The 17,764-nt window shown below is 35.2% G+C and overlaps 1 protein-coding gene across 8 annotated transcripts in view; it reads right to left on the bottom strand.

The window, feature by feature from the left end:
• Positions 1-17,764, bottom strand: part of RALGAPA1 (Ral GTPase activating protein catalytic subunit alpha 1) — a 156,425-nt gene that overhangs the window by 128,840 nt on the left and 9,821 nt on the right. For all 8 annotated transcript variants that reach the window (XM_025168223.2, XM_025168224.2, XM_025168225.2 and 5 more), the window contains exons 4-15: positions 17,169-17,226; positions 15,751-15,794; positions 15,371-15,548; positions 14,070-14,185; positions 13,087-13,225; positions 11,587-11,795; positions 10,526-10,765; positions 7,798-7,989; positions 6,770-6,907; positions 5,178-5,326; positions 4,618-4,747; positions 2,198-2,435 (exon numbers count right to left, since the gene is read on the bottom strand). In XM_025168223.2, the coding sequence (XP_025023991.1) occupies positions 2,198-2,435; positions 4,618-4,747; positions 5,178-5,326; positions 6,770-6,907; positions 7,798-7,989; positions 10,526-10,765; positions 11,587-11,795; positions 13,087-13,225; positions 14,070-14,185; positions 15,371-15,548; positions 15,751-15,794; positions 17,169-17,226 (1,831 nt within the window). The remainder of the gene's footprint in view (positions 1-2,197; positions 2,436-4,617; positions 4,748-5,177; positions 5,327-6,769; positions 6,908-7,797; positions 7,990-10,525; positions 10,766-11,586; positions 11,796-13,086; positions 13,226-14,069; positions 14,186-15,370; positions 15,549-15,750; positions 15,795-17,168; positions 17,227-17,764) is intronic.

Below are 17,764 nucleotides of genomic sequence, written 5' to 3'. Positions count from 1 at the left end.
GACCATATGTACTTGTTACTTTACATAGCAACCAAGAGTGCTAATACATGAGCAGACTCAGTGTTTTTCATAAAATTATACATTGTGTAAAAAACATGGGTTTGATTTTAATGAGGGTTCACTTTCGTAAAACTAAGCTAGAATGCTCAGCTTCCAGTGAGGACATGGCAAGCTAGAGCTCCCTGAAGGAGCAGGGACGGCATTATAGCGGAGATCGGAGGTCAGAGGGTGGATCCTGGCCAGTAAAATCTCTTTGGAGAAAGGAGAGGTCATGAGATTGCTCACATGTAATCTGGACAGCTGTTCCTCGCAAATAGACTGCAGGAACCGAGGTTTTTGCAGTTGGCTAGTGAGTCAAGCACCTGGGAGTTGAGGGATTCCATCTAAGCTCACAGTCATAATGTAGCCTATATGGACATAAAGCTTGGCTGAGCCTCATTTCTTAATCACTTTTGGAATTACTTTTTTACTTAAGAATACTAAGAACCTTTGGAATGGTAAGTTTTATGACATTCACAGGGTGAGTTTCCTTCAATCCTTAATGAAAGAAGTTTTAAGTACAAGTTTAAGGACTTAGAAAAATTATTTTGGGGGAGAATAAATGGCAAAAGGGTGATTAGAATGTTGTTTCTGGAAAGTTATAAACAGAATAAGGGTCCAGATGGATTTGAAATAAGAGTTTGACATTAATTATAAGAATCCTTCCCATGGAAAACAGCTGTTGTTTTGAATTCTGGGGGGAAAAAAGATAGGGTGGGACTTTGAAGGTTGGACACTAGAGGGAATCAGAAGTAATTAAAGATTACAATTAAGGAGAAGAACACTTAAATTTGACTTGCTAACACAAAATGGAGCAAAATACTTTAACACTGGATGTATTGAAGGTTATTTGTGAACAATGGAATCAGAATGTCTGCTATCATAGACTGTATGTAAATGATGTCATGGAAAAGAAACAAGTTCTACCAGACAAGACTGAAATTGATTTGAACGTGGAATTAAAAATGATAGGCTACAAGAATGATCTGGAAAAAGACAATATACTGGACATATGAATGAAACCGGCTGATGTCTTAATAATTAAAAGGGACACCCACATAACAAATCAGAAGGATGACTTGGATAACTTTCTTATACTGTATTTACAAAAGAGACAAAGTTGTGAAGGATTTGGTGAGAAGGGACAAAGAAAAAAGGAAATAAATCAAGATCTAGAGCATTATATGAAGGGATTAAAGACCAAGTTTGTTAAAAGTAAAGGGAAGGTATATAAAGTTGGTTTGTTTGATCAAAGTTAAAATAGATGTCATTTCTGGTAACCTTTAACGGACTTTTGCTGACCAGGACTGAATGATGAGGTTTTTAGGATTTGTTTATAGATAAGAAATGAGATATGGGATGAAGAGATCGTTTGTTGTATCCTAAGAGAAGGCGATAGTTGTTAAAATTGTTTATACTTGTAAAGAAGGGGGAAGTTATTTCTTTATATTTCTTTTCTTTTTCTTTGCTATACTCTTATTTTTTATTTTTCTATTTTTCTTTCTTTTTCTTGCACTATTTTTAAAAATTCTTTTATTTTTTGTGGTTTGCATTAGTTTTTATCTGTAATAAAATTATTATTTAAAGAAAAACTAAACTAGAACCTGATATACTACTTCCTTTTTCTGTTTTGAACTCTGTATACTGATCTCTTGATTAAACCTTCCAGAAGACTGAGAACGTGCGCTGACTTATTTTATTTTTAAAAAATAGAATGCAGAATGATGAAACTGCCTATATTCTATTTGGACAGTTCCCACCCTGGATAGTTCCAGAAGAAGACCTGGCTGCTATCCCAGGTATTGGGGTAAGGTGGATGGAATCGGTTTTGTTCATACATTTTGAAGTTAGTGGTCTGGATTTGCCATTTTGTTTATTTCCCTTATTGTATTTTTTATTTAACTTATTGTATTTGTTTTTGTATTGTGAGCTGCCCAGAGATGGTCTGGAGTCAGGCAGAGCAGAAGTCAAATTACATAAATAAATAAAGGAACATTCAGTGCAGTATTTATTATTATACTATTTTATATTAATAATAGATTTCCTAAAAAGAGTTTTTTTAAAAAAGGAATATCATATGCTGTAGCTCTGGACTCATTTGTCCTTGGATCACAATTTTTAAATTTTAATTAAATCACACCTGAAAAATATGACTTACCTTTGCCCTTATGCTTTTTTTGTTTCTGCTCACTTAATTTATCCAGTGGTAAATCACTGAGGTCCAAGCTGTATAGATTTCTAGCCAATACTTTTGTTAGAGTTTCCATAGTTAATGACCACTCTGTGGCCAACTCTTCCCAATAAGTCAATGATGACAATACTGCTAAGAGGTCGTCCCAAAGTTCTCGGGAAATGTACACATTTAGATTTGCTTTGATCCAAGCTACTATAAGAGTCTACAAACAGAAATATAGTAGAAGAAAACACATTTTATGGCAGAAGAACTGAAATCTCGTCATTTTTAACTTATTAAAATTATGTAAGCTGCACAGTTAATCAACTCTGAAAAAAGATGTTTTGCTGTGTGTTGGTAATACAGCTTCAGTGTCTGTTTAACCTTTTCTCTCTCTGCATGTCTTTCTCTTCATCCTACATCATTAGAGATCTCTAAGAATCCCTTTCTCTACTAGCCTTTCCTTCTTTTGTCTAACCACTTTCCTTTTTGCTCATTTTCTTGCCAGAACTTTTTTTTGCAACTTAGCCCATTTTCCCTCTCTGTATCTCTCAACATTCACCTCCCCTGTATACTAGGGGAAGGCAAGCTGTCCTTTCATTCACCCTTTCAGAGGAGTTGAACTAGCCTCCACACATCCTGTTACATCTGACAATTAAATCTGACACAAGCAAAAAGGCTAGAAAACAGTGTAAGTATTGTTCAGATTAGGGATATGAATAAGAAGTTGATCAATAAAAAATATTCAAGAAATTATAAAGATAAATTTTATATAAAATGTTATTCCAAGAATATTCTGCAATTAACCTCTTTACTGTTATAATGTATCTTTTTCTTCTTTACAGATATCCAAATGTAATCTTTTGTTTTGACATTTTATCTATCTGATTTGAAAAGTTTATCTTTACTTGATGATCACACTGGCATATATGAGAAAATTCTGTCTGCTTAGGTTTTCTTCGATCCATCTTGGAAGCATCAGGCTAGCTGCTGTTGGAAACAGTTTATTTATATACAGGTAGTCCGCATTTTGAGGGGGACGCGGTGGCGCAGCGGCTTAATGACGCTGAAAGTTGCCGGCCAGAAATGGTCGACGCTTCAGCGGTTCGAGTCCAGCCTTCGCGTTAAACAGGGTGAGCTCCTGTTTCCTCCCCAGTTCCTGTCAACCCAACAGGTCGAAAACTCACGTGAGTAGACAAATGGGTACTCTCACTCCGGTGGGAGGAAAAATGCTGGCGGCGCCTTGCAAAAAGGAGTTGGGAGCAGTTGCCGGTAAGCACGAAAAACCGCGCGCACCCGAAAAGGGCGCGAAGCAACGGAAACCCCGCCTCCTGCGCTCGCCAGCTGGGCTCTGCTCTAGGAAGGAGGCTCTGGCAAACCACTTCCGAAAAACAATTGCCTTGAAAACTGCAAGGACTCGTCCAAGCAGTCACTGCAGGGTCAGCAATGACTGAGCACAGACAAAAAAAAAAAAGTCCCCATTTTAAGAACAAGTTCCATTCCCGAGGTATGCCCTTAAGCTGAATTTATAGATAAGCCAGAACAGTATTATTGTATAATACTCTATAAGTAGTATTGTGTAATTAACTCGATTTTGCTACAATAGGCTCCGTTCTTAACTATGGGTCATCTGTAAACCAGGCATTCTTAACCCAGGGACTACCTGTATATATATGAATTCATTCATTCATATACATATGAATGTATACCCTTTTTCTTCTTAATCTGTCCACATGCCTTGCAGATGACCATAACTGGGTTCATCTTTTGATATGCAACATATGACTGAATTATTATTCACTCATCCTCCAGAAGCATTCTAGTATATAAAATTAATGTTCAATATACACATATATAAGGATGACCCACTACATCACAAATATATGTAAGAAAAAATGATGACTACATATGTTAGATAAAAATAATGTTGGAGGGAATTAATTTGTAGCGGAATCTGGCCAACAGATTAATAATGCCCTAAGTTATCCAGTGAAATTAGCAAAACCCACAGAATTTGGTTTTGTATGTATAGGGAATTCTGTTTGTTTTAAACGTGCATTAATGACAAAACACATAGCCCCTCATCTGAATGACAGAGACCACCAGCAACTGTACTATTTGATGTTGCTGTACACATGGCTTAGTTTTAGTTTCATTACAGACAACTAACCCTTTTCATGTAAATAAATTAGCATAAATATTTAAAGTTGAATACACTTCTTCTGGTGTTTCTGTTATTCATAAATAAAAATATTCAGCAATGAGCATTCAAACAATAAGAGAAACTGTTCTGAAAGGTAACTTATTAAAATGTAAATAATCATTTCAGACAGTAAACTAATGAATGAAAAACACCTTATCTATAATATTTAGAATATTTAAAATATTAAAATGTATTAATTTGCCTGGAAAAGAGGACCAGCAAGTCTTCCTGCTAAAGTCAAATTCTTTCTTCCTTGATACTGCAGAAAAATTTGAGATGGTATTTTCAATACTGATTCTGTTACTCGGAGCAGCACAAGTAGCATCTGTTCCCTGTAAAGCAACATTATTATCATTTAAAGTTAATTAACTTTATTATTCAACATGGGGCACTCTCCAGAAAACAAAAACAAACAAAAAATAAAGGTATATATTGGTGAAACAAAAGTTTTAAAGATCTGCTTATAAGTAGAGTGTAGGTGTCCACACCAGATTCAAAGCAAGTCTGTCCACTTTGGATCTGAATCTGCACATGACTACTTATATCTGAATTCTCATTACAATAAACTAAAAAAGACATATAGAGATCTATTACATATTTATATTATAATACTCGTTTGAAATACATTAGATTATGAAATAAATTATTTGAAACTTTTTCAATTCCCAACATTTATTTATGAACAATATTTTTATACTGGGGAAATGTTACATTAAGAGGGAGGTAAGTATGTACCATATTATTAAAACAGAAAAACTTTACCAAGTCTTCTTGTCCATTGTTACTTGTACCACCATGTAACGGTAGATATTAAGAATACGCTTACACATATCCGTATGTTCATCTAACAAACTTTTAATCTCATTTGCTGGTTCAAGAAGAAATATATTTGAGGAATTTGTTATAAAAACCTGTGATTAAAAGAAATAAAAACAATTATACTAAGAAATCAGCTAAATATTACCATTCTGATTACCATGAAGAAACAAATTCATCTGGATTAACAGAATAAAATCTAATTAGGCATTCTTTAATGAGTGAAAAGTCACTTCAAAAACAAATATAAATCAGAACTTTTAAAATTCAGAATGGTTCTCTGAAACACAGACAGTGATTATGCGCTGACATTTTGGTAGCCATGCTGCTAGCTTCTTCACAGATCTCAAACTGAATTTGGTAAGAGATGTCACATTCCCACAAGCCACCAGGGTTCAATCTTATGGAATGCTCACACTAACCACTATGTAACCACCATGTAAATAACAGTTGATAACTTTTCTCCCTATTTAAATAATTTTGATGTTTACACATTTCTATTGTCTCCCTAATAGTTGTGGGGAAATAACTGTTACATTGTGCCAGGATGCTGACATTCTATAGGTCTGTTTTGTGATTTGGCCCTTGTTCTTTAATTCTGCATTCTATGTAATACTGAGTGGTTCAATATAACTGTCCTCACACTGGAAGTTTATTTATATAGTCTCTTGGTTCTTAGTTTTGGGACTTTACTCTTATTACAGGGCAGCAGTTGTTTTAGTGTGAGCTTTCTGAGTGATAAGAAGGCTAGCAGCTGTTTCCAAAGCAATTTGCAGGTACAAGCTGCCCCTCCTTGAAAGAAGCATCCTCTCCCTTGCATTGAAAACGTGCAAGGAAGAACACAATTTTTTAGATAGACATTTCTCATTTGAAAGTAAAAGTACTACTGGAATTCTTGTGCTACCATGGCATTTCTTAATGAATCTTACTAAACTGAGTTTAGTGAACAAATCCCTTAGATGGATAATTTCTAGTACTAACTGAGGTTGAAAAAGTCTGACATTTTTATCTTATTCACTGTCCCAAATCTATCTTCTGTATTTTTTTGGTCCATTACTTTTCTCATCCTTCCAATTACACCTCAGATGTATGGAACATCTGTATGGTATTCATAATCCTTTTTTGGTTATTCTGATATTTTTCTTGCTTAATTTTATCTTTTATTAGTATATCCATTAAAGGATAATAAGGGCATTATACAAGAATATTTTGGTTTGCAAACTGCTTTATGTATTTTATCAGCTCTATTCATTAGTGATCATATGATATTTTTTGCTGGGGGAAGTGATCTGATGCAGCATTGAAGTAACAGTCTGTATGTCTCTTCTTTCTAAAAATTTGTAGTTTAGATGTCCATCATTATCTCATCTCACCAGAACATCCAAGAATGACAAAACAAAGCAAAACAAAAAACAAAAAGGTTTTTAGTTCTAGTGCAAATTGAATCCATTTACATTCAGGAAAGATGTTTGCAAAACATGAAACAAAAGAACATTGGAAAATGTTATACTGGAAAAAAGAGGGAAATAGATGCTTACTTGTAGTACTGCTTGTATTCCAGCTCGTATACCTTGCTCCAGGTTATCCAACTCAGATATTTTATAGGGAACTTCCTGATAACAACCATTTCTTGTCCAATTTGAATTTCGAACAGGACAGGAACTACCTGTACTTTCCTAAAATACATGTGATTATTTCTTTCCAAATATCCACAGAGTCAGACAGACAGTTTAAATTTGCCTGCTGTTCTGAATTCTCTCTGATCAGCAACAGCCAAAAAATGAGGAAATTATTGCTAGTCCCTTATGTAATAGTATGTGGGAATGACCTTGAGAGGCGAGGGGATGAGATGCTGCCTAGGGAACTATCAGGTAAAAATGGGGAGGAGCCCACAGCTGAATAGTGGGCACAGAAAGAAACCTAGAAAGTATCTGCCTCACTTATCAGGCTGTAAAAAGAGATGGCGGGAGATTTGCACTTTCAGACTTGCAATGTTAATGTTAATTCTACCTGTTAATGTAGCTTTACAATAAAGTAGAATTAGCTCATCTTGTCATGTTTCCTGTCCAGTCTACCTGGGAGGCTGACACTTAACATTATCAGCATTCAGGAAAAGTACCAGCATAGCAATCTATCAGCTTCTTCTAATGAAATCTTCAGACAAGTAGCTGGGCTACATCTGTTACAACCAACATTTTTGTTAAAGAACACTAGTTATAATCTAATTATCACTGTACTTTTTGTATTACATTACTCTCACACCTCACTGTTTATACTCTAGCCCATATATTTGTAATTAAGAGCAAGACCTCATACTATTAATGAAATGAAGTGTAATTTTCAAACAATGTGCCAGTCAGTCTTTAATCTGTCAGAATAAACTCTGTTGTTTCCTCTAGGAGAAAATTAATCCATTGCTATTGCCACCATCAAACTTCAATAAGATAATTTAAACTCAGATCTCACAATCTTTTTTTATATATTTATTTATATGTACAATGAATGAAGATGCTGCTGCATAGAGATGGAAAAAGAGAAATCCAAGAATGATTTCTGATGTTTTTACCTCCTCTCTTTCTTTTCCTTTCTCTGATGAATTATGCTCTGCAATGTTTTCATCACTGTCTATGTTCAAAGATGAAACTATTTCTTCTGGTTCTTTCATGAATAAGGGCTTTTCCTCTTGTTGGATCCATTCCTGGTATACTTTAACCACTTTCCTCATGGCTGCTGCTTCGCATATTGGCAGTAAAAATGCCTAATTAAGGGGAAAAGATTGATTGTTTTATGTATTGTCGAAGGCTTTCACGGCTGGCATACAATGGCTGGTGTGGGCCTTCCAGGCTGTGTGGCCGTGGTCTTGAAGTTTTGTTTCCTAACGTTTCGCCAGCACCTGTGACCGGCATCTTCAGAGTGCAGGAGTTCCTGGGCACAGAGAGAACTGCTCCTGTCTGTGCTCCTGCACTCTGAAGATGCCGGTCACAGGTGCTGGCGAAACGTTAGGAAACAAAACTTCAAGACCACGGCCACACAGCCCGGAAGACCCACTTGATTGTTTTAGCTTTGTTGTACGCCATCTAGAGTTACCTGTGGTGAGATGGGCACCTACATAAATTGGTTTAATAAATAATAAATAAATAAAATTTAAAAGGCTTATAAGGTATATTATGGAACAAGCTCCATATTACAGTTACAGGATTCTTAGATATAAATTTAAAGTATTCTGTTTAAAAGCCATCCAATACTTTCACTGACAGGAGCACACTGAAGTCAACATTTTCATTAGAAGAAATGTAAAACCACCCTATTTGTTTCTGAAAGGACACAGAGGAGCAAATAAGCACAAAAATCAAAAACTGCCACCCAGTTTAGCAACTGATTACAGACAGTCCTCTACTTACGAACTTTCACCAATACGAACAAGATGGACCCAGAAGTCGGGAGAAGGCAGGAAAGAGTTAGTTTCTGGCATGCTGCAAACTAACCCTTTCCTGCTTTCTCCCACCTTCAGGAGGTTTGCACTGGAGTTGGAATTCCTGGAAAGGGTTAGTTTACCGGGTGAGGCAGGAGAGGTAGTGGTGGCTCCCCGGGTGAAAGGATGAGCCGGTGAGTTGCAGTGAACTCTGTTGCTGTCCTGCCTCACTTGGCAATGGAGCGTGCCATGCTCCACCAGCTCATCCTACTGTGCTCTCCACAGTCTGCATGCTACTGCTCCTCGCATTGGCAGCAGAAGACAGGGCTCCTCTGCCCACACCACTGCCCTGCCTCCTGCTCTTTTTTTTACTTTTTTTTTTTTTTTTTACTTTTTACAGTACTTTTTACTTGGTTGGACTTATGAACAAAATGGACGTACAAACAGCCCCTTGGAACTCTTGTTCGTAAGTAGGGGACTGTCTGTATTTATGTCTACATTTATAAAGGTTCTTGGAATAGAGAACTGAAGCCTCAGAGGTATCTGAAGGTGGAGTGGGGGACAAGTAATGAAACCAGTATCATGATGCAAATACCACTTTTTTTCTATGTGTATCATGATGTTGTAAGCATGTGTGAAAGGGGCAGAGCTTGTGTTGCCACAGCTGTGATATTGCTTTTGGCATTTTGATGATTCTGTGAAGAATACACATTATTAATGTGAACATAAATGAAAGCTAGCAGGAAACTCTGATATATGCTTTTTAGTGGAAAGGTGAGAATAGAAATCAAATAGAAATAAATTAAGAATACTGATGTTTCTACATAAAAATTAACAGGCAAATGGCAAGAAGATGGCAATATGTCTATCATTCTTAACAGCAATATGGAATAAATAAACTTTATTTTATTTATTTATTTATTCAATTTATATAGCCACCCATCTCAGACCAGTGACTCTGGGCAGCTAGACCAGTGACTCTGGGCGGCTAAGACTTATCAATGGATCTAATGAAAATTCTCATATAGTAAAATTTCATATAAAATGTTGTGTTCGCTGCATATGGTTATGGCAGCAGATATAGTAATAAAATCTATATATAATGAAATATAGTAGTAAATCTTGAATGCAGTGGTGTAAGTATATTCACAAATCACCTCAAACACATATTAATGTAATTACCGTATTAGAAAGTATGATTTACTAATTCTTTATAACTTGGGCATTTAAATAAGTAATGTTGTTCCTTTAATATTATTGCATTTTTTTTTCCAATTTCGTTTTCTATTGAAATGCCCTCAAACTGTCATATGGCTCTCACCCTGATAATGTTCAGAAAAGCTCTAAACACCTGGCTATTTTCCCAGGCAGAGTATATGATCTATATTTATGCTATTAATGTTTTCTTGTTTTTAAAGCTCTAAGCTGCCCAGAATCTTAAGAGTTGTGCGGTCTCTAAATCTACAAATAAATAGTGGGGGCCCTGTGATATGTGAGATTTTCCCCTCAGTTGCTTCATTTGAACAAGAAAGTTTACGTTTCAGATATTAGACTCAACCAAAAAAAGGTATTCCTAAGGTTTCATGACATCACATATACTCAGCTAATGAAACCAGATGTTTATCGCTGGTAGAGCTGCCTTTCCAACCCAATGACCCCTGGATACCTACAGCTTCAAAATTTTGATGTTATGCTTAACATATCTGGAGAATATTAACTTTAGGGAGACTGATACAAATTATTGAAAGTTGTGATTTTGCCTCTGCCCATCTATTAAGTACAATGAATCTATATTTGTGAACATTATATAAAACACAGAACAGGTTCTAAGATAAACATTTATCCAAACATAAATATTTTTCAGAAACAAAGTCTTTTTTACCTGACGAAATATTTCTGTGAGAAAGTTAACATTACTCCTCTTAGAAGAAAAAACTCTGCGGACTATTTCGATGTCTGTAAGATGCTCCTCATCAATACTGCAAAGGCTGGAGGAACTGGGTTCTCTTTCAGTCAGTGTGCTTGTGTTAGAATGAGATTGTTCAGCTTCTGGATTTCTATCAGATCTATCAGTCGTATCATTTTTGCTATCTTCTCTGGAAGCCAGGCTAGCAGCTGCTTTCTGAAACCAAAAATGAAATGACTATACACACACACACACACGCATAGATTGCAGGAAGTAGGTATGGCATGATGTGGCTAGAAAGTTAATCACCCTTTCCTATGCCTCCAGACTGTTGAACCAATTTCTTTCATACTTAGCCAAAGTGCAGTTGGCCATGCTGGCTGGGAATTATGAGAAACAACACATCTTGAGGGCACCAGTTTGGAGAAGGAGGATATGAACAAAATGGGTTCATATGATACTTCTGAAGAAAGTAAGGAAGCTATACATGAAATATATAACATTAAAATGTATTTGGTTATTAAACTGCCCAATGTATCTGGAGTAGGGTGGTATGCAAATGTTTGTATAAAATTAGATGATGATGATGATGATGATGATGATGATGTTAATCACTGAATCAGAGAAGTTTAGAGTGTAACTGTCTATCTCCCTATTTTCAATCTGAAAAATTCTACAATCTTGTTGTAGGCAACTGGAGTGTCTTCAAAACACACTGCCTCTCCATCTTCCAGAAAGATAAGCATCTTTTTTTTTTCTTTTTTTGGGTGGGGGCTGGTGTGGAGAAAGGACATTTTGCCATCTATTTCCAAAATAGCTGAAAAGAAGATGAGGATATGGGGCTTTAAATCCCTGATCATTTACAAAGCTTGGGCCAGTCATCCAGCTGATTCTATTTTATAGACTGTTGTGAGAATAAAAGAGAAAGGGAACATATTCACTATCAGGAGTTATTTGGAAAGAAGTGAGACAAAAATTAAATAAGTAGAACCAGCTTTTTTCCTATTCAGTTCGAACATACACCTTCTTTGCTCTACCTGAATATTCTTTGGCACAATTTCCCCTTCCATTCCAGGAATCTGAGGTCCTGCAAGAGGTTTTGGCTCAAGCCAGAAAGACACCAACCATCTGATAACAATAACGCGAGCTTTAAGGAAAGGTTCCTTTGTGCAATATACTGTTTCATTTGTTTCAGCATCTTTCTTCATGATTATATAATGTGGCTTTGGTCTCATCTGAGGCATATCTGCAGGGGAAACAACAATAAGATGAAAAATATACAAGCCAAAGTCAATTTTGGATCGCTAGTTACTTAAATATTACCAAAAATGCACAATAGCCAATATTTACAGGGCTCAATGCAAGCATGCCATAATCCTGCAGTAGGCAGGGGGTTGAACTAGGTGATCTCCAAGAAACCTTCCAATCCTTCTATTCTATGAAACAAAAACAAATAATTGTTTTCTTCAGAGCCTACTAATATGTTAAATTGTGTGATCAAGTTTAGATATTGTGAGAAAAATACAACGTAAAAGGCCTAAAACTGCAATTGTATACAGGTATTTAGGACTGTGTTCAGGTGAAATCAATAGGACAAATTTTCAAGTAGAAGTTTTGAGTTTGTGACTTAACTTAGTGGTCTTATATTTCCTCAGAATTAAACTCATTGGAACAGAATGCAAGTCCTGCATATGTTTTAAGATAGTGACTAAAATCACGATCCATTTATCAATAGTCCACAAAGACAACAGGCTTAAGGAAGCAGTTGCAAATACCTAATATTCTATATATGATTCTATTCTAATCGGGCTTCATGCCTTAGGATTACAAAATCAGTTGAAAGGAATTAGAGGAGGGACAGAAGGTACTAAAAAGATTGGAGAGCAGAAAGGCCAGTGGGATATGCTGTGCTAGGAGCTGCTGAGGGGAGGATGGAGAGAGGAGGTAACTCTCCAATCTTACTCTACTTGGGATTGTTAGGTTTTGGGCAAACCATTGATTTAATGGACATTCAGCCTTAATCAAATGTGACACCTGCTCTACAGAAACTGACACTGAGAAGTTGTACTTATCCAAAAAGAACACTGTATATTCATTTAGCCCATACACTTCTAAGGTTACACCAAAAGTCTTACTGAAATATGAAGTCTATATCTCCAATGCAATCTTCTTCAATCAGAGGCCTATTCCATGTGCAACCATTTCCCTGAAATGGGTCTCTTTTCTTTTCTTTCTTAGAAAATTCAGATCATTTTTTAATCAAGTCTCCTAATATTTCTTGAAATCTTATTCTTTGCTGAATATGGAATTTATGCACTGGATCTTTCCTTGTCCATCTACAGCCTTGATCAAACCATGTGTTATATGGCTGTGGTTCTTTGCAAGGACCCTCACGTTAATATTGGCTTTTATAATGTGATACTTTAAAAAATATTAGCTTGCATGAGATACCTGCCATACAAACCAGTATGCCTTTGTTTTTTTATTCCTATTACAACCAGGGGAATGCTTCTCAAAAACACTGAAATAATGCTTACCAAGTACTGGGTTATACAAGCTGTTCTCCTTACACATGTTTGGGAAAATATAAGGCAAGTAATATTTCTTAAAATGTGAAAATAAGAATGAAAATCCCTTTTCTTGGTTTTCTCTGTTCTTCCATTCCAGACTTTTGACCTACAATATGAATGTTGAATTATTTATGTGTATTTCAGAGGCAGATACAATACAATTATATATTCCAAATGTATCAACTATCTGAATGCTATTAATAGTTATTTTCATTCACTTCCATCTGTTTCTTTCTGCATTTTAATACGTTCCTATTTTAGGCTGACCAGACTTGTGATTTTATTTCTGCTCAATCTCTGGGTCTTTCAGCAAGATACAGTAGCTGCTCTTCAGTATGATTGCATCTTGATTGAGTTTTCAATATGATGGCATTAGAATTCTGAACTTACTTCATTTTTTCCAGGAATTGGAGAACAGAAGCACAACTTCAGGGGCAGACAAGAGGACTATTACCACCAACTTCCTTGTGAGAGGGATTGTGGAGGTTTGTTCATTTCTATTGTTATAATATTTATTGTGCTTTTATTTATAATTGTTTACACAACTTGCAAATTGCTTTGGGAGGGCTGTTACCCTGAAATACTTAATGTAAATTATTGTAATAAATACAGATATCCTCCCTCTTTCATATATTTGTTCTTTAAGAAACTCTATTTACGTAAATAATATGCATTGGCAAAAGTCTAGGGCACCTTGTGTTTAGTCAGACTGGTTCACAAATAACAACTAAATAAATATTAAAATGTTGTTATTGTAAAATTTATATTGTAATATGCATGATATACATTATATTTACTAACTTTAAAACTAAATTCAGTGCCTAATTCTAAACATATGTTCATTTTATCAGAGAACAAAGATGTTTGCTTTAGATCAAAGCTTATGTAATCAATAGTAAAATTAGGTTTAAGTTGGAAAACCAATTATCTAAAAAATGCAATCAACTTACCTGAATTACTATGTATTTTAAAAGTGCTTCTAAAAAATAGCTGGTTAGATCATCCTGTCCCTTATCTCCTGACTGTGGAGGGACAAGTGGAGTAATTTCTTCTACAGTCACTTGTGCTGTTCAATAATAAATATTAAGATTGTCAAGTTGGCAATGAATGTTAAAATGAACTTCTATCAGCTTATATACATAATCACACAGTTAAGCTTATTTAGAGAAAAGCATTAGAAGAATATTAATGAACAAATCTAGTTGTACAAAGTTGACAACTATGAACTGTAATCTCCAGTATATTATTCATAATCCTGTAACATTTAGGACCATTCCAGTTTCTCTCAAGTCTGCACATGATATTATAAATATCAGAAACAGTATGGTTTGTAATACTTATTTGGGAACATAAAGAGAATGCGGTGTTGCACTCATGTCCTGCTTGCAGGCTTATTTATTGTGTTAAATTAATACAGTCTATTAATTTAATTTAATTTAATGTTCCGTCTTTCTGCTCAAATAAGCACTTAATGTGGCTAACAGTAATCAAAATATGGAATACACAGAGATCTGATGGGTGACTGTGGGAACAGAATACTGGACTAGAGAGGCCTTTGCTGTAATTCAGCATTATCTATTCATATCTATTTTTTTTCAGTAGGTACCTCCATCTTTCCATCCCTAGAAGCATTCAAAACTGTTAACAAAATATATATAATTGTTAAGCCTCAGGTAGATGTAATGATTTTGTTGTTAACCAAGCCAACTAATCATGTATCCTGACACCTTTCCTAAAGGCAGAAAGACAGTATGGTCCACAGCTTGAAAGCAACATGGAGAAAGGTTCTCTCTTCTGTACCTGACCAACTAGGCATTTGCCCTCTGATGTTACTTCATGGACAGGTTCATATCAAAAATACATAGCAAACAAATACAAGCAAACTGTGCAGATCTTGTAGCAGAGATATGAGTCTGGTATTCTGTATAAAATGATTCTGGCACTGTTGGCCAGTTGATATTTTGCATTATCAGCTTCCAGACAAGTTTCAAGAACAGCTCACATGAAACACATGGAGATTTTTATTTTTTCTTAATAGAACCAGGATGCTGAGGAGGTTTCAGTCTTCACAAGGGACATGAATACTCCCCTCTACTGTTTACGTACTGGCTGACATACTGCAACAACAGAGCACCAATTCCAATAATGCAAAAGCACCATAAAAACTAGGGGATACTTCTGAATTAATATGTTTGGGATTATGCTACCCATCACGACTTTATTTTTTTGAAAGTACACATTTCATACTTACTTTCTTGTACACTTAGCACGGGATTTATGAGATTATCTAGTGTCTGAGGCCCATGATCAGACTGTGGTGGTGGAAATCCAGGGATTAAACAAGAAAACATACACAGTTGTTCTTTACTACAATTATTTTGAAGTGCTTGCAGCCATAATAGAAATAGACGTACACCTTCACGACGAATCTTAAAGAATAAAATAATAAAATGTTTTAATTTCACATTTATTTACTGGTAAAGTTTAATAGTTCAGTTGTATTATTTCAGTGCTAAAATAACGTTTAGAGATACTCCCAATACATTAAATGAGACATCCTGAATAAGATTTCTAAAGTTCTGACCCATTATCATAGTTCTTAGATCTTATAACTACACATTTTAGCCATACCTTTAAAGAATTCCCTGTGTGAAGTAATTTCTTTAAAATTAAGCCTGAAAAATAGAAACAGTACACTTAATATTCATCCTTTTACAGGTAAAATAAACTGTGAGAGTTCTCGGTCAGACTTGATAAAGTCTTTTTAACAAGTCCTTGGCAATCTCTAGATTACTTTTGGTGAGCTTAATTTCGACTGGTAGTAGGCTCAATACCAGAAGTGACAAAAGATCACCTTCTTCTCCATTTAATCAAATGAGACCTGTATTTTCCAAACAAAAACAATAGTATATTCTTGATAGCTTAAAATTATATCTTCTATGAAGGAAAATACTGCAGCATTGCATGGATTTTGTATGGAATCCACAAAGGACAATACAGGTAGTCCTCAACTTATGACCATTTGTTTAATGACCATTCGAAGTTATGACGGCTCTGAAAAAGTGACTTACAACCAGTCCTCACGCTTACGACCATTGCAGCATCCCCACGGTCACATGATCAAAATTCGGGTGCTTGGCAACTGGCACATATTTATGACAGTTGCAGCATCCCGGGATCACATGATCGCAATTTGCAACCTTCCCAGAGGGCTTCTGACAAGCACAGTCAATGGGGAAAGCCAGATTTGCTTAACAACTGCATGATTCACTTAATGACCGCAGTAATTCACTTAACGACCATGGCAAAAAGGTCGTAAAATAGGGTGCGACTCACTTAACGACTGCATCGTTAGCGATGGAAGTTCCTGTCCCAATTGTGGTTGTAAGTCAAGGACTACCTGTACAGGATCACAGCAACAATAGGTTCATTCTTTTATGAAATATTCAGATTGGAATTTTAAATTAAATTCATACATGTAAATATAAAACCCATATTTAAATAAAACTACGTAGAATTATTTAACATTAATAATGTACACAGCATAGGCTTTCAATATTATTTATTAATGCATACTTATTAAACAGCACAATAGCATTCATACAGAATCTTTCTTAACTTATTTCAATTAGTAACAAACAACAGACACTTCTATAAACTCTTATTAAGAGGTAAGTAACTTATGGCCTTCTAGATATTGCTAAATTAAAACGTGTAGCCTCCTTAATCTAGGATTGAAGTTCAGAAATAGCTGGAGGACCACAGGCTCCCAGTCTTTGCTTTAAGGTAGTGTCCACCATCTTTACATTACTCCTACTATTTTCCTCATGCATACTGGACCACAATTGATTAATATATTTCTAGCATTTCAATTACATTAATGAATACAATCATTTCAATAAATCACATAAGATGTACCATTAATTCTGAAATCTCTCTAGTTCTTAGAAGTTTTTAAACTACATTTTAAACGACATTAAATTCAAAATAGGAGCCAAGGACAGAAAAATTATTACTAGGCAAGGCCTGACTCAAAGACAAATACATACCAATACTGTGAAATTGCCATCTCTGGTGAATTCTTTCTGGAAGAAGTTGCAAAATTTTCTACAAAACAGGAATAACAAATCATGACACAATCATTAGGAATGAAAACATGTGACAAAATTAAATACAATCCATTAAAATAATATGCAAATTGTCTGCATCTAAAAAACTAATTGAAGACCATAGTTTGCATTTTTATTATTTCAGTTAAGACATTTATATCCTGCTTTTCATTATAGAGCTCTATTTCTAGATTCTGTTAAGCCTACACTTTTTAAAACTTGAATAAAGTTCTCCATTCTTGAATTCAACATCAGAATTGCTTACAAATTACAGAAAATAATAATGCCATTTCACAAATAAAAAAATATTCTGAAATAATGAAAACATAACTCTTGTGAATATCAGATCAATAGGTGCATTCATAGGAAACATTAAACTGCTCTGTTTGGTTATTGTAAATGCACAGATTGTAGCTTGTTCTTGTCCCATGCTTAGCCATGATGAATTATCTCTGTTTAGCTCTTTTAATTATGTCATGACATAGCTAATGAACTTTGTGATATACAGTGGGGCCAAAAAGTATTTAGTCAGCCAC

Source organism: Python bivittatus, unplaced genomic scaffold (genome assembly GCF_059951505.1).
Source record: "Python bivittatus isolate LINGU-HERP-01145 unplaced genomic scaffold, Pbiv_v1 ctg000480_np1212, whole genome shotgun sequence".
NCBI lineage: Eukaryota > Metazoa > Chordata > Lepidosauria > Squamata > Pythonidae > Python > Python bivittatus.
The sequence above is the reverse complement of the archived record's forward strand: the minus strand, read 5'-3'. Positions and strand labels throughout refer to the sequence as shown.